This window comes from Stenella coeruleoalba (assembly GCF_951394435.1).
Source record: "Stenella coeruleoalba genome assembly, chromosome: 2".
Taxonomy (NCBI): domain Eukaryota; kingdom Metazoa; phylum Chordata; class Mammalia; order Artiodactyla; family Delphinidae; genus Stenella; species Stenella coeruleoalba.
Window position 1 is genome coordinate 181,973,307 of NC_137147.1, and position 21,451 is coordinate 181,994,757.

The 21,451-nt window shown below is 42.5% G+C and overlaps 1 protein-coding gene across 10 annotated transcripts in view; it reads left to right on the forward strand.

Annotated features, from left to right (window-relative positions):
• Positions 1 to 21,451, forward strand: part of MPP7 (MAGUK p55 scaffold protein 7) — a 250,221-nt gene that overhangs the window by 215,259 nt on the left and 13,511 nt on the right. For 8 of the 10 annotated variants that reach the window (XM_079915242.1, XM_079915244.1, XM_079915247.1 and 5 more), the window contains one exon: positions 12,557 to 12,637. The exons of 1 other annotated variant lie outside the window; for it this stretch is intronic. In XM_079915242.1, the coding sequence (XP_079771368.1) occupies positions 12,557 to 12,637 (81 nt within the window). Of the gene's footprint in view, positions 1 to 12,556; positions 12,899 to 21,451 lie in introns of all 10 variants that reach the window. One more of the 10 variants, XR_013827385.1, reaches the window with a different exon arrangement.

The following is a 21,451-nucleotide window of genomic DNA, read 5'->3' on the forward strand; positions in this document are numbered from 1 at the left end:
TTCTGATATTTCTTACTGGATAGTAAGAGTAACAAGTCTGGCCAATAGCATAAAATGTCTGGGGGAAAATGTGGAAGAATCGTCATGTTAGGTAGTGCAGGTACACTGGACACAAACATAGTAAAAGCTGCATCTGTGTCAGCAGCTTTGCACATAACAGACCATCTTTGTGTTTGTGCCAACGTGTTCAAAGGTCAGCAGCAAAAGTGAATAGTACTTGGTCAGAGCAACAGATTTCTTTCCAATATATAATTTAATATTAGACATAAATAAACATCGATTTTATTAATGTACTGTGTCTGTTACATGAATATATAGTATGTTAAAACTAATTGGGCTAATCTCCACCTACCTGTGTCTCTTTCTCTTCTCAAACAAACTTGAGGAGTTTGTTTCCTAACAAATTAATACTGTAATTTTTAGCATATTGACCTTTTATATGTAAGGTACCACCCATCCTTATTTACATTATTAAATTCAATTTGATGCTCACCAGCCTTAAGAAAAACTACAATTAAATTCTGTGCTGGATATTTAGAAATTAGAAATTACTTTATGTTAATTCTTTGTAGGACTACATGAGTGTCATTTGAAAAAAAATACCACGTTTCATACATTATTTTCACAATAATAATACATTATTGTTCTAGTAAATAATTATTCAGTGACTCAGGATCTGTGCTAACACATAAATAAGTGGATGGTTGAAGATTCAAAGTACAATGTCGGGCTTCCCTGGTGGCGCAGTGGTTGAGAGTCCGCCTGCCGATGCAGGGGACGTGGGTTCGTGCCCCGGTCCGGGAAGATCCCACATGCCGCGGAGTGGCTGGGCCCGTGAGCCATGGCCGCTGAGCCTGCGCGTCTGGAGCCTGGGCTCCACAACGGGAGAGGCCACAACAGTGAGAGGCCCACGTACCGCAAAAAAAAAAAAAAAAAAAAGTACAATGTCATAGAGCTGGGCCTTTTTTTTTTTTTTTTTTGAGTACGAATGTCATACCAGTATTTTAAAGCATTCTTTTGGTGTTCTTACAGTTTCAAAGCACTATTGGAGGCACTGGTTTTACTGCCTCAATGCTTTCTTCACTCATTTAGCCTTTAAAAATTTTTAATTGTACATGTCTATTTCAGATTCAGAAAGTAGATCTTTTGGGGGGCCATGTTTACAGAATGAAAAACTTTTATGCTCAACTAACTATTAATTTTGAAAGGATATTGTGCTAGCATTCTAATACAAGCTTATTTCTTATTTTCTACACACAAACAAATCATAAATCCCTAAAAATATTCATGGAATAAAAAGAAAAAAATCTGAAAAGAGAACAATGGAGAAAACCTCAACCTCTCATGATTTCATAGAAAATGAGTCAGTAATTTCAACAGACTTCGGGGGCATTTGGGTCAAAGCTGGCATATGTCTTAATTCTCCTACATAAAGACTGAGAATTTACATAAAGATTTGTTTTCCAATCTTTAAAAAAATTATAAATTAATTTTTGATTCCATATTTTTCATTTCAAAATGATCACCAAGATAAGTCCAGTTACTATCCGTCACCATGCAAAGTTGTTACAATATTATTGACTATATTCCCTATGCTATATATTACATACCCTTGACTTATCTATTTATACCTGGACTTTTGTACCTCTTAATCTCCCTCACGTATTTCACTTATCCGATGGCCCCCTTCCTTCTGGCAACCACCAGTTTGTTCTCTGTATCTTTGAGTCTGTTTCTGTTCATTCGTTTTGATTTTTAGATTCCACATATAAGTTAAATAATATGGTATATGTTTTTCTCCATCTGACTCATTCCACTTTAGCATTTAACTCTCTAGGTCCATCATTGTTGTAGCAAATGGTAAGGTTTCATTCTTTCTTATGGCTGAGTAATACTCCATCGTATGTATGGACCACACCTTCTTTATCCGTTCATCTATCAGTGGACACAGGTTGCTTCCATATCTTGGGTATTGGAAATAAGGCTGCAGTGAACACAGGGGTGCATGTATCTTCTTGAATTAATATTTTTGTTTTCTTTGGAAAACTATCTAGAAGTGGGATTGCTGGGTCGTATGGTAGTTCTATTTTTAGTTTTTTAAGGACCCTCCATGCTGTTTTCCACAGCAGCTGCACCAGTTCACATCCCACCAACGGTGCACCACATCCTTGCCAACAGCTGTTATTTGTGCTCTTTTTGATGATGGCCATTCTGACAGGTGTGACGTAGTATCTCATTGTGGGTTTGATTTGCATTTCCCTGATGATTAGTGATGTTGAGCATCCTTTCATGTGTTTTTTGGCCATCTGTATGTCTTCTTTGGAAAAAAATCTGTTCTATTCCACTGATGCATATGTCTGTTTTTGTGCCAGTACCATTCTGTTTAGATTACCATAGGTTTGTAGTATAGTTTAAAATCAGGAAGCATAATACCTCTAGCTTCGTTCTCCTTTCTCAAGGTTGTTTTGGCTATTTGAGGTCTTCTGTGTTTCCATACGAATTTTTTTCTTTTTTTTTTTAATTAATTTTTTTGCTGCATTGGGTCTTTGTTGCTGCACGTGGGCTTTCTCTAGTTGCGGCGAGCGGGGGCTGCTCTTTGTTGCGGTGCATGGGCTTCTTATTGTGTGGCTTCTCTTGCTGTGGAGCATGGGCTCTAGGCACGTGGGCTTCGGTAGTTGCGGCATGCAGGCTCAGTAGTTTCTGCTCACAGGCTCTAGAACGCAGGCTTAGTAGTTGTGGCATACGGGCTTAGTTGCTCTGCGGCATGTGGGATCTTCCCAGACCAGGGCTCAAACCCGTGTCCCCTGCATTGGCAGGTGGATTCTTAACCACTGCACCACCAGGGAAGTCCCTCCATACAAATTTTAGAATCATTTGTTCTAGTTCTGTGAAAAATGCCATTGGTATTTTAATAGCGATTGCACTGAATCTGTAATTTCCTTGAGTATTATGGTCATTTTAACAATATTAACTTTTCCAGTCCATGAACACAGTTTATCTTTCCACCTGTTCGTGCCGTCTTCAATTTCTTTCATCAGTGACTTCTAGTTCTCTAAGAACAGGTCTTTTACCTCCTTAGGTAGGTTTATTCCTAGGTATTTTATTCTTTTGATGTGATGGTAAACAGGATTGTTTTCTTAATTTCTCTTTCTGATAGTTTGTCTTTAGTGTATAGAAATGCAACAGATTTCTGTATATTAATTTTATATCCTGCAACTTTACGGAATTTATTGATGAATTCTAGTAGTTTTTTGGTGGCGTCTTTAGGATTTTCTATGTATATATCATGTCATCTGCAAGCAGTGACAGTTGTATTCTTCCTTTCCAGTTTGGATTCCTTTTATTTCTTTTTCTTGTCTGATTACTGTGACTAGGACTTCCAATACTATGTTGAATAAAAGTAGCAAATAAAAGTTTTTTCCTGTAGTTGATTTCTAGTCTAGTGGTTGGAAAAGATACTTGGCATAATTTCAGTCTTTTTACATTTATTGAGAGTTGTTTTGTGGCCTAGCATCTGATCTATCCTGGAGAATGTTCCATGTGCACTTGAAAGGAATGTTCTGCTGCTTTGTGGATGGAATGTCCTCTGTATGTCTATTAAACCGTTGGCTCTTACATGTCATTTAAGGCCACTGTTTCTTTATTGATTTATTGTCCAGATAATCTGTCCATTAATGTTAAGGGATGTTAAAGTCCCTTACTGTTATTCAGTTACTGTCAGTTTCTCCTTTATGTGTGTTAATATTTGCTTTATGTATTTAGGTGCTGTTATGTTGGGTGCATATATATTTACAGTTGTTATATCTTCTTGTTGAGTTGATCCCTCTATCGTTATGTCATATCCTTCTTTGTTTCTTGTTGCAGCGCTTGTTTTAAAGTCTGTCTTATCTCACATAGGCATTGCTGCCCCAACTTTATTTTTGTTTGCATCTGCGTGGAATATATTCTTCCACCCCCTCACTGTCAGTCTGTGTGTGTCTTTAGATCTGAAGTGAGTATCCGGTAGGCAGCATATATATGGGTCTTGTTTTTTTTATCCAGTAATACTGTATGTCTTTTGATTGATAAGTATGTACTTATTACCATTTTGTGAATTGTTTTCTGGTTGTTTTTGTAATTCTTCTTTTTTCCTTTCTTTACCTTTGTTCTCTTCCCTTTGGATTTGATGACTATCTTTACTGTTATGTTTGGATTTCTCTCTATTTTGTGTATGTGTATCTATTATAGATTTTTGATTTATGGTTATAATGAGGTTCATATGTAAGCACCTATATATATGCATGATTATTTTAACTTGACGATCTTAAGTTCTAATGCATCATAACACCTCTGCGTTTTTACTCCCCCTCCTCCCATGTTTAATGTTTTGGACAGCATATTTTACGTCTTTTTGTGTATCCCCTAATTACTTATTGTGCATAAAGATGGTTTTACTACTTTGTTCTTTAATCTTCCTACTAACTTTATAAGGGGTTGATCTACTGCCTTTCCTGTTTGTTTGTAGGAGACTCCAGTGGGCCCCCGCAGCACACTCGTCTCTGGTCACCAGAGCTGCACCTCTAGGGGTGCCTCTGTGTGTGCTGCGGGGGCCCTTCTGTCGTGGTGGGGCTGACTCCTGTGGGCACGCTGGTAGGTGGGGCTGACCCCCAGTCCAGTGGGCTGCCCGGCCCTGCCTCACGAGGTGGCTGTCAGCCCACTGTTGTGCGGCGCTAGGTCCCAGCATGGCTGGTGCCAGCCCGCCACTGGGCAGGTCAGTGCTTGGTGCTAATAGGCAGGAGGAAGGACTCCGAAACGACACTTGCAGCTCGCACGTCACTATGGTAGAGTGAGCTCCCCGAGTGGCTTCTGCCTGCATCTCTGTTCCCAGGGGTGTGCAAACTGTCTCCTGCCTCTCCAGGAGGCTCTCTAAGACCAGCAAGAGGGTCTCATCCAGGCTCCTTTCAAATTACTGCCTCTGTGCTGGGATTTGGAGTGCAGGAGATTTTGTATTTGCCCTTTAAGAGTGGAGTCTTGGGCTTCCCTGGTGGCGCAGTTGTTGAGAATCCGCCTGCCAATGCAGGGGACACAGGTTCGAGCCCTGGTCTGGGAAGATCCCACATGCCGTGGAGCAACTAACCCCGTGTGCCACAACTACTGAGCCTGTGCTCTAGAACCTTCAAGCCACAACTACTGAGCCTGCACTCTAGAGCCCGCGAGCCACAACTACTGAGCCCACGAGCCACAACTACTGAGCCTGAGCTCTAGAGCCCGCGAGCCATGGCTACTGTGGCCCACACGCCTGGAGCCCATGCTCCCCAACAGGAGAGGCCACCACAGTGGGAGGCCGCACTGCAGTGAGGAGTGGCCCCTACTCACCGCAACTGGAGAAGGCCCTTGCACAGCAACAGAGACCCACCTCTGCAGAAATAAAATAAATAAATAAATAAATTAATTAATTATTTTTTTTAAAAGGGTGGAGTCCCTATTTCCCATGGCCCCCTGGCTTTCCTGAAAGCAAGTCCCACTGGTCTGTAAAGCCAGAGGTTCTGGGGGCTCATCTTCTCGGTGCAGGACCCCCAGGCTGGGGAGCCCAGTGTGGGACCCAGATCCCTCAGTCCCTGGGGAGAACCTCTGCAATTTTAATTTTCCTCCTGTTTGTGGGGTGTGGGTCTTGACTGTACCTCACCTCCACACCTCCTACCCATCTCATTGTGGTTCCTTCGTTATATCTTTAGCTGTGTCAGATCTTCTCTGCTGGTCTTCAGGTTCTCATTGATAGTCGCTCTGTGAATACTTGTAACTTTGCTGTGCCCGTGGGGGCAGGTGGGCTCAGGGCGGCCCTTCTCCACCGTCTTGGCCACTCCCTCCAAAATCTCTGTAAGATAAAAATAAAGGCATTTTTACATTTAGTTAATGGGAATATTTGCCTAAATGTAAAGCTTTAACTAGAAACTTTCTAGCATCATTTATTAACCCCCAAACGGGCTGTATTTGTGTGGCTGAAGTGAATGAGCCTTTATGTAAAATCACACACAACACATTTGCCTACTGTAAGGTAGGAGTTACTAATTAAATGCACACAAATAATTAAAAGTAATGTGCCTTTCTAATTACCTTATCCATTTGGTGTATTGTTTACAAGAATTTCAACTAATGCAGTTTGATGCTCATGGCTTTATTCTTTCTTTCCAGAATTTGCACACAAAGTGATTTTCTGAATTCTTATGAAATTTAAAAAACAAAAGAAACATAGTTACGTTTCTGCTTCAAATAGAAAGATTCTTTTTATTTTTAAAGCCAGCAAGCCCGTCCTCTTCAGTGCACTGCGTGAATTCCACATTAGTGAACTCCAGAATGACTTTTTAACGTGCTTTCTTGGCTTCTCCTCTGATATCATCATTCTGTTTGAGTTTCCTTAGTCCTGAGTCAAGAATCCTAATAGACATGCCCTGTGTATGTTGCCCAGGCCTGAGATGCTTGCCGTCTTCCTTAGGTTTAGCTTAGTTCTCAGAGGCTCTGCACAGGATGAGTTTTGAGTTCACCGGATTTGACTTCTGCCACTTCTTGTAGCCTGAGTCTTGTATTCCACCAGCATAACTTTCATCTCTATTTAAAGCGTGGGACAGCTTGGAATGGGGTGAGGGACTTTGTGAAGTTGTGGGTCACAGCCACAAACAGCTGAGCAGCCGGCTACCTGAGCCCGGGTCCTGTCCTCGGCATTCTTTTGATAAGATGATGGATCGAATGGAAGGAATGCAGGCATACTGGCTTCTGAGTACCAGTGAAGCCGTAATCCCAATGTGCGATCTTGGGAAAATTACCCTTTCATTGTCTTGGTTTTCTCATCTGTAGAACGAGGATAACTATACCTTTCTGGCAGGGATGTTTTGAGGATTAGTCATGGTGTATGTAAACCATGGGACACAAGCCTGCTGCATAAAAAGACCTCATTGTGTCATCACTGTCTTTACTTTTGCAAAGCCTGCTGTCTGTGATTTAAATACATGCTGTTTAGGTTATCTTCTCTGCTTCCCTTTAGCATGAACAAGCACAGCTGGAAACAAACTCTAGAGAAACTTATTTGTATACTTATGTGTGTCACCAATTGTGGTAAAAGTTTATACATTGAAGAGGAGATGAATGTGTCCCGTTACAGACACATAATAGACCTAACTCAGTGTGCATCCCTAAACCAACTGCGGTGTACGTCGTCTAAACAAACCAGCCAACTAAAACTGTGACCTTAGGCCCCACCGTAGAAAAAGGACACAGGACGGGAGTGTGGATGGAAGATGTGATCTTAAGGTCAAGATCTAAAAGAGGAAAAAGTCTATAACTTCACCTGTGTGGGTGGCAGGATTGATCCAAGGGCCTGGCTGGGAAAATGCTGTTGAGTGGTCTGCCCGGCAGTTTTGTAGGAAGAATGGTTAAAATTATGTCCCTGTTTTAATCTTTTTGTGACAGGATCCCACCTTGAAGATGATGGCTTCAAATAACCTAACCTAGGGGAAATTTTTAAAATAAAGTATTTGCCACTGCACATTTTTGGCATGGTCTGCGGGTGTGCGGTAAAGCAGGGTCCCTGGTAAGAGTTAGCTTATGTAAGGGCTAAAATTGAAAACAGTCCAAGTCTAAGGGCATCACGTGAGCAAAAGCATACTTTCCCCCGCTAATTCAAACATGCCTACTTTTTTCCTCCAGAGCTAAAATAAATCACTGTGGTTTTTTGGCATGGGTAGAAGAAGAAAGAAAAAAATGCTAGACTCTCACTCAGCAAATTAGCTCACACTCTGGGAAGTACTCCAGGGCCCAGACCTCCTGAAGGGACAGTGAATCCGCATCCCCCGTAGTCCTCCGTGCCTCTGTGGGGAGCGGGCCAGGACCTGCTGTTTAAGTTGTAGTGTTCTGTTTGCTTCTTGTATAGAATTGGGTTTGCATCATCTGCAAAGCATTGTAAAGCCCCTTGTTTTTCTTGTTTGTTTTCTGTTTATTTTAAAGAGTAGGTTTCAGCACTTACTCAGATCTTGTTTGTCCCTACAGAGTGGATAAGACACATGAGCCCCTGCCTGGTGCCTGGCGCTTTGGAGACAACCCGTCAATGCTTATCACTCCCCCGCCCCTCATCTTGCAGCCTCGCATTACCTTGATGTGATTCCATTCACAGGGAGGCCCCAGCCTGCGTCTGAAGCGCACCGCGGTCCTTGTCTGAGTTTAGGCAGGTGGATTTCCGTCCCTGAGGCTCACTGTTCCAGCGCCAAAGTCATCCCCTTCCCTTCTGCTTCTCTGGATCTTAAGATCAAGGAGCCAGGTTCAAACGTGAGCCCCACCAACTCCTGTTACGACGTTGAGCACGTTCTCTAGCCATCGCGTCCAGACATTCTAGGTGCAGATGCTTCTTGCTTTAACTCCCATGCCTTTGGTTCATTCGGCAAATAGCTTTACCTCCATGACAGCAGAGTCACCGAGCGTAACTTAAATAAATAAAACAACCTAACGAGTGCCTCCAGTTTGCCAGCTAGGGAAACAGTTGGTGAGCAGATAGATGACATCACTGTTTTCAAGTCTGTTCGAGGGTGAAGACGAGTATGCAGACGATCATGATGGAGTGTAGTCGGCCCTCTGACACGCAAGGGCAGGGGGCACAAGCACTGGGCGCCCGACCCGCGTTTAAAGTGTCAGGGAAGAATCCCTAGGGCGTATCTAAGACGCAGCCTGAATCAGCCAGGAAAGGACAGCAGTGTTTTTGCTGAGCGGCACGTGACGAGGACCCAGCAGCACAGAGAAGACTCCGCCACGTTACAGGGCGCAGGGGTCTCACGCAGCCGGGGTGTGCGGTGCAAGGTGGGAGTGGTGAGAATGAAGGTTAGGGAGGGAGGCGCAGCTCCCAACGTGCAAGCCGGGCAGACCTGTCAAAGAGTCACGTCGGGTTCTCTTCCCAGTGCAGGAGTGGGAGGTGCTGGTGAGAAGTGACGGGAGCCTGGCCGGGATGCTGGGGACAGCGGTGCACAGTGCAAGGTTAAGGAAGGTGTTCCTTTCGCTTTCTTGGTCATTCCGGCTGTTTTAAGGTGGGAGACAGTGTGAATTTCCAGTACTGATGGGAAGGAGCGTGAAACAGAGTGCAGGAGAGGTGAAGACGCGGGAGGAGACCCCCTACGAGGGGCTGCGGCTGGCGGCTGGGTGTAGGCGCGCAGCTCTGTGGAGAGGACTGAGGAAGTGCGTGTGCTGGTGTTCTCAGAAAGACGGTGCTGCCTGCTGAGCAGAGGGGTGGGAGCTGCTCGGAGGCTGACTCAGGAGAGGGGCACAGATGAGGTGTCCGGGCTCGGGTGCCAGCGGTGGCGCGTCGCAACTCTGAGGATCTTCAGGAGGGAAGATCGACAGCCTTTGACAATTGTTAGATTAGAGGGGAGGTTCTAGGTGTGAGGAGAGAGGAGGTTCTAGGTGTGAGGAGAGAGGAGATTAGAGGGTTGGGATGGGACCACATGGTGACCCGGGAAATCCAATCAGGAAAACTGGGTAACTGCTGGAGAGCCCAGAGGTCTGAGCTCTGTGGGGAGCACAGTGTGTGCATCCCTGCTCCCGATGTACGGGCTTTCCCAGTCCAGGCGCAGACGTGTAGAGCAGCCATGAGATTGACCTTGGACTGGAAGTTTCCGTGACAAGTGTGATAAAGGCCAGCGTGTAAGAGCTTTGAGGGTATTAGCAAGATAGTGGGAGATACCACAGCCCAAAGAAGTGAAGACCCGAAGGGCTGTTAGACAAAAAGAAAGAAAACACTGGCGATCCTTTTGATAAGAGGAGGAATAACTGAGTGGGAGGGCTAATGATCAGGGATCGGGGTCTCACACGGGGAAGCCTGAATCTAATATTGTAGTGATGAAATAGCTCCTAGTGAGGCAGAGTCAGGGTTTGCGTAGTTTGTGGTTGAAGTGAAGTAGAGAGGAAGTAGGCTCTCTGCAGGGGTGTTGAAGTCGCCCCCGATGACGGCAGGATTGGGGTGCAGAGGTGACGAGAACAGTGGTCCCAGACGGGGCAGAACCGCCTGCCGCGGAGAACCGTGGACTTTTGTGAGCGCACCTTTTCTTTGTGCAGATGGCTGAGGACGCCGGGGATGTACACCTGACATTTCTATGGAACAGAAGCCTGTCCTGCATCCCACACGACCTCCCAGTGTCATGCCAGGCGCTGAGGGGCTCACAGATGACTCACCTGTCCCATCTCGGGAATTATTTTCACGCTGCACTTGCGCATACACTGCACGTTCTTCGTAAAAGTTTTATTTTCTTCTCTTTGATAGCCTTGATGTGTTGTATCCCTGTTTCCTTATTGAGGCTGCTTTTTCCTCTTTCCTTATCATATTCCAGTAAACCCATCTGTGTTTCCATCGAGTTGCTAGACTTTATTCTGATGTTCACCTGTATCCTTGGGCTTTCATCTCCTGTTCTTTCTGGTACAGGATGGCTGCTAGTCTTTTTATTACGCTGAAGTCCAGACTTATTTAGAATAAGTAGGTGCAGACATCTGACTTCATTTTCTCCAGTCATGCCCGAGCATTTACATATCGAAATACACATTGTTTTATTGTAAATTACTTTTTGATCCTTCATATATTACAGCTAGGGCGTTATATTAATTTGGAGGGAGAAAGTATATGCACTAGCAAGTTATATCAGCTGTGAATGCCATTTCAGGATAAAACTGGGATATTACAGAGTATTCTTTTTTTTTTTTCTTTTTTTTGGCGAGGGGGTACACGGGCCTCTCACTGCTGTGGCCTCTCCCGCTGCGGAGCACAGGCTCCGGACGCGCAGGCTCAGCGGCCATGGCTCACGGGCCCAGCCGCTCCGCGGCATGTGGGGTCTTCCCGGACCGGGGCACGAAGCCGTGTCCCCTGCATCGGCAGGCGGACTGTCAACCACTGCGCCACCAGGGAAGCCCCAGAGTATTCATTTTAGAGAGAGACTTGAGAACCACTGTCCTGGGGCAGAGAGCTGGCCCCCCGCAGCCGCGTGTGGGAAGGTGGACGGCGCTGGCGAGTGGCCAGCTGGGGGCAGGTCAGTTTGTGCAGGCGGAGGCCCCTTCGTCTTGCTCCCAGCTCGCCCCCACCCAGACCCCCAGCCGCTCTGCTCTGTCCTCCTGGGTGTTCTCCATTGTCCAGCATAAAACCCCATGCTTTTCAAAGCCTGGAAGAGTAAGTAGGCAAGGGAATGAACCCCTGAATACCTGGGTGCGGTGCTAGTTACTAGACGTGGGTTTTCATTATTCCGCCCAAGAAAGGGAGCATGGTTCCTTTTAGGATTAGAATGAAGTCCAGCCAGGGCTCAAGGACGAGAACGTGTCCAGTGTCTTAGTCCTTTCAGGCCAACCCAGCAAAATATCACAGCCCAGGTGGCTTATAGACGACAGACATTGATTTCTCACGGTTCCGGAGGCTGGAAGTCGGAGCTCAGGATGCCAGCAGTGGGGGCGAGGGCTCCCTTCTCTCCTTGTGTCCTCACATGGCCAGGCGCTAGGGGGCTCTGTGACATTTCCTATAAGAGCACTAAGCCCGTTTATGGGGGCTCCACCCTCGTGACCTCAGAACCCCCCAGAGACCTTTGCTTCCAACAGCATCACGTTGCGTTAGGGTTCCAACATGTGAATCTGTGGGGGACACAGACATTCAGACCACAGCACGGGTGTCGCCAGGTGAGGGAGTGTTGAGGATGGGCATGTAACGGAGGGCAGTCTGGCCCTGCGACTTGCGTTCTGCTCAAGGCGTGACACCGTCACCAGATAGACCTCGATGGCAGGGCTGTGAGAAGCTAGGCGTCTGGGCTTGTGCCCTTCTAACTCTTGATTTCAGACTCATATTTGAAACCACTCTTCGTTTTCTGGCCCCAGTCTGTTCATTCTGTGTGACTCTCCCAACCCAGTTACTTTCTCCGAAGGCGGACTTCACTTATCTTTTAATCTTCCCAGCGTTTACTGTGTGCCTTGTTCACGACAGGTGTTAGTATGTGCACACCGATTGAAGTACATCAGGTCTGTGTAAGTTTTCAAAGGCTCAAGGACCAACTGAGAATAAACAGTGCTGCAGAGGAGCTTGGCGTTGCACTGATGGTTTTGCAAGTTTAAAATGCGCGGTTAGGTGTTTGCACCTAAAATAAAATCAAGGTTCAAAGATTTTCTTTTATTAGGATCCAAAAACGTTTAAAATTGTGTAATTCCTTTTTTTTAGGTGCACTTATTTTTTAAGCTCTTCGGGATACCATTACCTGTTAATGTACTCAGATACTCTTGAATGTTTCATTTAAAACAAAGATTTCTAATCTTTTTAATGGAAAGATGGGGATTTAAATTTAAAAAGTAGAAAAGCGAAATACAAAAAAAACAGGAAAAATAAAGAAACACAAAGAAAATCAAGCAAATAACTCCTAGTTTTTTCTTACGTACAACTTAACTAGAGATAATCTGTTGACTTGGGATGCATGTGAAGTTGGATACACGTTTTCAGTCTGTCTTAACGGATCATGTCAGTCATAGCAATGTTTATATGGTGTTCTGTTCAGGAGTGAATTTCTGTTTTCCTGTTTTTCAGGTCCTGTAGGGGTAGGTTTGAATGAACTGAAACGAAAGCTGCTGATCAGTGACACACAGCACTACGGCGTGACGGTGCCCCGTAAGTTCTGTGCCGTTTGCTGCTACTACTGCTGGCCCAGCACATACCCAGCATGTGTGCTGCAGAGCCCTGCTGTCAGCACTCACATGTAGACCTCACCACAGCCCTGGGGCGTAGGGAGTGACAGTGTCCACATTTTACAGAGGAGGAAACTGAGGCACAAGAGTTAAGGGGTTTGCCCCAGATGACACAGATCACTGGCAAGGTGTTTGTTGCTTTCAGCTTCCCTACTCGCATTTTTTATGGTGGATTTTAATACAGGTATGACATCAAATTATTACTTACAAGTTTTCTGCTCAGTAGGAGTTTATTCTGCTTCTTCAATTTCCAGAGTTTTCAATGAGCTTTAAGATTAGAAGGGCCAAACTGCAGAGAGTGAAGGAGGCTTCTTATAAACGTTTCTTAATTACTTTTCATATTGTAGTAATTGGCAATAGTAATTTTTCATGGCCATATATCCAAATGTGGTAGGCTTCTTTTCAGTATACAGAATTAGGTCTATTTTTATAAAAGTGGTTTTCACAGGCATTCTTACAAGTGAAATGTGATCCTGGAAGCATTTTGACACCCAGAATAAATGCCATTTGACTACTTAATAGGTTGATGTTAGGGAACCATCTAAAAGACTAGATTAAATGTTGGCTTTTTAAGTGGTTTTAGTAATGTTTAAAAAAAAGTCGATTGTATAATGCCCTTAGCAATGTTCTCTAGTTTTGGACTAGTTGAACTTTATTTTAAAATTATAGTTTTCTGTTACCTTGTTACGCCTTGTTACTGCATTTTTCCAAGTTATTGTTTGTAATCATTTTCAGCCGTAAGTTATAGGGCTGCTGGTTTCTACCAACAGAGATGAAAGTAAAGGACACTGGAAATATGGAATTAAACAGTTTCTTTTTATTTCTACTTTAATTATGTACTTCTCTCACAAAAGCTGAATTGCAATATACAAGTCATTAGAACATTTTACAAAACAACTGTTAAGCTTACAGGTGAGCAATTACAGAAGAAACCTAGAAGATGGAAAACAGATTAGAAAGGGAAAAAAACCAGTTAATTTCCTACTGTGTCTTCATTGCCCTTATTTGTCTTATTTTGCCCTCCCAACAACGGTGTAAGATGGGCAATATCTCCATGTCACAGAGGAGGAAACAGGTGAAACGATACTTTGATTGACTCAGAGGTCCCATAGGCAATAGCTGCACTTGGATTTGAAGCCAGGTCTCACGTTCTCCCTACCATTTAATGCTGCGCAGCCCTTTGCAACTCCAGATTCTCTTTACTGTAGCCCAATTAGTAGTAAAAACTAATTTCTTTTGAAGAGGATAAAGGTTAATAAGGCTGCCTATCAAATGTAACCCTCCATGATAATTTTGGTATTACTCAGGGCACTTTGGACTCAGTTAATCCAACTATTAAAATACTGTTTGCATCTGAAGTTGTTATAGAAGTTAACAACATCCAGAAATGTTCTGGGGCTGAGACTCTCCAAAGAAATCCCTAAAGGAGTAATTTTCCTTTTTAAACAGGTGTTAATGTCAAGAGATCCCCAGAACGCAGTGTTTTCCATACTTGCCTGATAATAAGAGTCTCCTGAGGTTCTTATGAAAAGATTACAAGGCCTTTCCAAAGAGATTCTCCTTCTGGAGACCTGACAGAATTCCTGCAAATCTGTATTTATAGCTCGTATCCCAGGTGATTCACTGTGTCAGTCATGTGTGAGAAATACAGCCACAGCATCAAATGAGGATGATTTAATTAATTAAGAAGATACTTTAAGAGCAGTTTTGGAATTTTAGATTGCTTTGTTTTGTAAAAGACTTTTAGGTAGAGTCGTGATCATCTGGAGAAAAATTATTGCCTTGATTATACCACCGGTGTTCTGTTTGATGTTTAAATTCTCTGTTCCAAAAAATGTACCAGATATCCACCAGAAGGGGTAAATGGAAAAGATTGGGAGCAGTGGAACTCTCGCACATTGCTGGGGTGGGGAAGCAGAGTAATTCAGCCACTTTGGAAAACTACGGATCTGCTGAGGCTGAGCAAATGCAAAACCCTGTGACCCAGCCGCTCCGCTCCTAGGACACTCCTCCCAGAAACGCATACAATATGTACTCAGACATGCATAGAAACGGTACTCAGAAGAGCTCAAAACTGGAAGCTACCCCAGTGCCCATCAGTAGTAGACTGGATAAACAAATGGTGGTATATTCACACAGAGGGATGTTGTAATGCAGTGATAATCTGCTACCGCATGCAGAAGTACACATGACTCCCACAAACATTATGCTGAGCGAAAAGAGGTCGACAGACGCAAAAGAGAATGCGCTTATGACGCCCTTTTTATAAATGCAGGAAAGGCAGTGCTAATACGTGCTGTTAGAAATCTTGAGGAGGTGGGTTGGAGGGGGTTCTGCGTCCTGGCAATTTTCTTCTTCAGAGTACTGGTTACACAGGTGTATTTGATATGTGAAGATTCATCGGGCTCCCATGGGAACTTCTCTGTATATTATAGTTCAGGTTTTTAAACATAAAAAAGAAACACTTGGTAGTTAAGTTAATTGTTGATTTAGTTAATGTCCTGGTTTTGATATGTACTATAGTTATGGAAGGTGTTACCCTTGGAAGAAGCTGAGTGATGGTTACATGAGGCCTCTATGTGCTATTTTTGCAACTTATTGTGAATCTATGATTATTTCAATTTAAAAAAAAAACTTTTTGAAGGGATGCTAAATTAGGTAAATGCTATTTCTTTCGTGCTAAAATGGACGAACAACCTATATGAACTTTTTAAATGATCCACATAGCCATATTAAACATGCCAGGTTGCTTTTAAAGAAAGTGGTCAGAGCCCCTGATTTCTGCCTAAAGATGCTTCTGTGTGGGAAATTTCATCCTTGATAAGCAGCATCAACATTGTTTTAAGGCCCCAGTTTATCATAACAAGTCTATATGGCTATTAACATAGTCCTTCAAAAGGCTTTTTCAGTAAATTAAAAGTTAACAAAGCGTTGTGAGAGTGGATATCAAATACTGGATGGATTCCAGAGTGTGTATAGTCTGGAATGCGGGTGCTCTCGCAGCCAGCCACACCTGTTAAGCACTCTCTGTGGTTTCCCATGAAGGTGTATGTTACGGTTACGTGTTGTCAGAGGCTTCAGAGGCCTCTTGCTCTGGAACACGTCTTTGTAGATAGGACACCTCTGTGAGATTTCTAAAAATATGTATGTATATTGCAAGTTAGGGGACCAGTTAAAACTTTTTTTTTTCTTCTCCTCTCACCATGGTGGTTATTCCGGGGTTTTGTTGGGAGCACAGGAAGACAATGGAGTTCATTTCATGTTTGTTTGATGTTTCTTCTAACCGATAAACATGGCACTTAAACAGTGAGTCATGGCGAGGTAGTGGCCTGTGTTGTGGTTTGATGCCCATCTTTGCCTTCTAATTCCTTCTCGTAAGCGTTTTCTGACCTCTGATTCAGGATTGCTCACGTTAACGAGCGTATGAGATTCCTACGGTGCCTCGTTACAGTTAGGCAGTAAATTCCTCACCGGTAAAACCACATCAGACCTGGATAGTTCAGGTTGATCATGATACGCAATTTGGTTGTAGATGTGTTACCTTGTAACTGTGTTTAGCAGCGTCATAAATGTCTTATTCACTTGATCTGGGTCTAATAATATTTTTAACCCTCCCAAGGGATTCCATGTGTCCGTGCAGTAACCCTTAAACTGTGTGTTCCAGACTTTCAGTGTTCTGCCATTAAAATTGAATAGTTTGTGGGTTTTTTTGTTTTTGTTTTTTTGTTTTTTTGTTTTTTTGCGGTACGCGGGCCTCTCACTGCTGTGGCCTCTCCCGTTGCGGAGCACAGGCTCCGGACGCGCAGGCTCAGCGGCCATGGCTCACGGGCCCAGCCGCTCCGCGGCATGTGGGATCTTCCCGGACCGGGGCACGAACCCGCTTCCCCTGCATCGGCAGGCGGACTCCCAACCACTGTGCCACCAGGGAAGCCCTAAAATTGAATAGTTTTATTCAATCTTTTCTCAGTTCATGAGAGACAGATTACTGCACACGAAATCCTCGGTTTTGATTGTCAGCAGGACATTTTTCTTAAGCCTGCTATTTGCTAAAGGAATACCAGCAACGGCAATAACAATGAAGTAATAAATGAATATCAGCCCTAAGCTCCGAAGGAGGGTCTTGCACTAACTTTAGTATCATGTATATTCTTGGGTGCGTATTATGTTATGTACACTTTAATAGAGTCTGTTTTTCCGCTGTGAAATTCATTCTCAGCTTTTTTTTTTTTTTTTCTTTTTTCTTTTCTTTTTTTTTTTTTTTTGCGGTACGCGGGCCTCTCACTGTTGTGGCCTCTCCCGTTGCAGAGCACAGGCTCCGGACGCACAGGCTCAGCGGCCATGGCTCACGGGCCCAGCCGCTCCGCGGCATGTGGGATCTTCCCAGACCGGGGCACGAACCCGTGTCCCCTGCATCGGCAGGCGGACTCTCAACCACTGCGCCACCAGGGAAGCCCCATTCTCAGCTTTTATGGTAGAATTAAATTTATCAGTATTCCATGCTGTTCAGCAAAGCAAGTGACCTTCTGTAAAGGACAGCACCACCTCTTGATGCCCCTCCAGCAGCTCTGAGCGTTGTGTTAAAATACGCTTGCTAACTAAATAGCAGGGAATTTAAATTTTGAATGTAATTTAAACTCATTTGGTTTTATAAATCTATTCCTTTTTGTGTTCGGTTACTTTTTTCCCCACTTCCCTTATTTTTCCTTTTATAGCATTATTGAGATATAATTAAAATAAATAAACTGCACATATTTAAAATGTACAGTTAGATCACCTATATACACACACGCGAAATCATCACCACAGTCAACATAATGAAATTTCCATCTCAGAAAACGTCCCTGGGCCCTTTGTAATCCATCCTTCCACCCCTGTCCCCAGGCAACCACTGATCTGCATTCTGTCACTGTAAGATTAGTTTGAATATCTAGCATTTCTTATGAATAGAATTATACAGTACGTTCCTCCATTCTTTTCTTTTTCACCTGGCTTATTTCACTCACCTTGATGAGTTTGAGATTCACCCGTGTTGTTTCATAGATCAGTAATTCATCCCTTTGAATTGCCGAGTAGTCTGCTGCGTGGAAATACCAGTTTGTCTATCCATCCAGTCACCTGTTGATGGATACTTGGGGGTTTCCCCACATTTTTGACTATTACAAGTAAACCTACTATGGGCATTGTATTCAAGTCTTTTGATGGACGTATTGATTTGTTTCTCCTGGGTAAATAAGTAGAAGTAGAATGGCTGAGTCATATGGTAACTGTAGGTTCAATTTTTTAAGAAACTGTTTTCCAGAGTGGTTATGCCCTTTTACAACCGACTAGCAGTGTATATAAGACCCAGTTGCTCCATGTCCTTGTCGACTCTTGGTATAGTCGGTCTTAAATTTTTGTCAGTGCAATGTGTGTAGTGATGTCGCATGGTACTTCAATTTGCATTTAACTCGTGACTGTGATGTTATCATTTGGGCTGTTACTGACTTTTGAGAGGTCTTTGTATATTCTGAAAGTGTTCTTTATCTGATAAATGGGTTACAGATGTTTTCTTCCAGTCTGTGTGGCTTGCCTTGTTAGTTCTTCATGGTGTTGTTCAAAAAGCAAAATTTTTAATTTTGACAAAGTCTAAATTATCACATATATTTTCTTTTATGTTCTATCTAAAAATTCTTTACTATCTCAAGTTCACAAAGACATCCTCCTGTTTCTCCTACAAGTTTTATAGTTTTAGGTTTTACATTTGGGTCTTGATCCATTTCAAGTTATCTTGTTGTGTTATTGTTTAGCAGACTTGCCGTGTTCCTGACCTCAGGAGAAATTCAGTCTATTACCATTAAGTGTGATGTTGACTCATTGATGACCTTTGTTTGCCAAGACCTTTTATCACAGATGGGTGTTGAATTTTTTTCTAATTCTTTTCCTGCATATATTGAAATGATTGTGTCTTATCTTTCATTCTGTTAATAGGGTGAATTCCATTGACTTTCAGATGTTAAGACAACCTTTCTTATAATCCGGAATCTTTCTATATATATACACAAATAGAATTTGACTTGCTAAAATTGTTAAGGAGTCTTGTGCCTAAATATGATGCATATTTGTCTATAATCTTATTTTCTAATGTGTTAGATTTTGCTATTATGATTGTACTAATATCATAAAATGAATTTAAGCAATGATTCCTCCTCCTACCTGCAAAAAATGTTCATGTAAGATTAGTGTTATTTCATCCTTGACTGATTGATAGGCATCATCTGTCATCTAGGCCTGAAGCTTTCTTTTGGGCAAGGTTTTTAAAAGTAAATTTGATTTATGTAATAGATGCAGGGATGTTTAGATTTTTTGTCTCCTCTTATTTCAATTTTGATTCATTGTATTTTTCAGGAAATTTGTCCATTTCATCTAAACTATCGAATATGTTGGCATTAAATAGAACATAATATTCTCTTATCCTTTTTAATATCCAGAGGCTCTGTGGTAATAACCCCTTTTTCATTCTTTATATAGGTGATTTTCTCTTTTTTTCTTGATCAGTGTAATTAGATTTTAAAATTTTGTTCGTTTTTCTTTATTGTCTTTTTTTCTATTTTGTTAATTCTTTTTCTGTTAAAATTATATTTTTTGTTTTTCAGTTTTATTGAGATATAACTGATATATAACACTGTAAGTTTAAGGTGTACAGCATAAGGTGTTCACTTACATATATTGCACAGTGATCACCAACATAAGTTGAGTTATAGAATCATCTCATATAGATACCAAAAACAAAAGACAGAGAAAGAAACGTTTTTTTCCTTGTGATGAGAAATTTTAGGATCCATTCTGTTAGCAACTTTCATATATACAGTGCATCAGTGTTACGTATAATCATCATGGTGTACATTACATGCCCAATACTTACTTATTTTATAACTGGAAGTTAGTCCCTTTTGACCACCTTCATCCTGCCCCCCTACCTACCTCCAAACCCTCCCACCACTTCTGATAATCACAAGTCTGATCTCTTTTTCTTTTTTTTTTAACATCTTTATTGGAATATAATTGCTCTACACTGGTGTGTTAGTTTCTGCTGTATAACAAAGTGAATCAGCTATACGTATACGTATATCCCCATATCCCCTCCCTCTTGAGCCTCCCTCCCACCCTGCCTATCCCACCCCTCTAGGTGGTCACAAAGCACCGAGCTGATCTCCCTGTGCTATGCGGCTGCTTCTCACCAGCTACCTGTTTTACATTTGGTAGTGTATATATGTCCATGCCACTCTATCACTTCACCCCAGCTTACCCTTCCCCCACCCATGTCCTCAAGTCCATTCTCTATGGCTACTTCTTTATTCCTGTCCTGCCCCTAGGTTCTTCAGAACCTTTTTTTTTTTTTTTAGATTCCATATATGTGTTAGGATACGGTATTTGTTTTTCTCTTTCTGACTTACTTCACTCTGTATGACAGACTCTAGGTCCATCCACCTCACTACAAATAACTCAATTTCGTATCTTTTTATGGCTGAGTAATATTCCATTCTATATCTGTGCCACATCTTCTTTATCCATTTATCTGTCGGTGGACACTTAGGTTGCTTCCTAATGTCCTGGCTATTGTAAATAGAGCTGCAGTGAACATTGTGGTACATGTCTCTTTTTGAATTATGGTTTTCTCAGGGTATATACCCACTAGTGGGATTGCTGGGTCATACGGTAATTCTATTTTCAGTTTTTTAAGGAACCTCCATACTGTTCTCCGTAGCGGCTCTATCAAGTAACATTCCCACCAACAGTGCAAGAGGCTTCCCTTTTCTTCACACCCTCTCCAGCATTTATGGTTTGTAGATTTTTTGATGATGGCCATTCTGACTGGTATGAGGTGATACCTCATTGCAGTTTTGATTTGCATTTCTCTAATGATTAGTAATGTTGAGCGTCCTTTCATGTGTTTGTTGGCAATCTGTGTATCTTCTTTGGAGAAATGTCTGTTTAGGTCTTCTGCCCATTTTTGGATTGGGCTGTTTGTTTGATATTGAGCTGCATGAGCTGCTTGTATATTTTGGAGATTAATCCTTTGTCAGTTGCTTCATTTGCAAATATTTGCTCCCATTCTGAGGGTTGTCTTTTGGTCTTGTTTATGGTTTCCTTTGCTGTGCGAAAGCTTTGAAGTTTCATTAGGTCCTATTTGTTTATTTTTGTTTTTATTTCCATTTCTCTAGGAGGTGGGTCAAACAGGATCTTGCTGTCATTTATGTCATAGAGTGTTCTGGCTATGTTTTCCTCTAAGAGTTTGATAGTTTCTGGCCTTACATTTAGGTCTTTAGTCCATTTTGAGTTTATTTTTGTCTATGGTGTTAGGGATGGTTCTAATCTCATACTTTTACATGTACCTCTCCAGTTTTCCCAGGACCACTTATTGAACAGGCTGTCCTTTCTCCACTGTACATTCCTGCCTCCTTTATCAAAGATAAGGTGACCATATGTGCATGGGTTTATCTCTGGGCTTTCTATCCTGTTCCATTGATCTGTCTTTCTCTTTTTGTGCCAGTACCATACTGTCTTGATTACTGTAGCTTTGTAGTATAGCTTGAAGTCAGGGAGCCTGATTCCTCCAGCTCCGTTTTTCGTTCTGAAGATTCATTTGGCTATTCGGGGTCTTTTGTGTTTCCATACAAATTATGAAATTTTTTGTTCTAGTTCTGTGAAAAATGCCAGTGGTAGTTTGATAGGGATTGCATTGAATCTGTAGATTGCT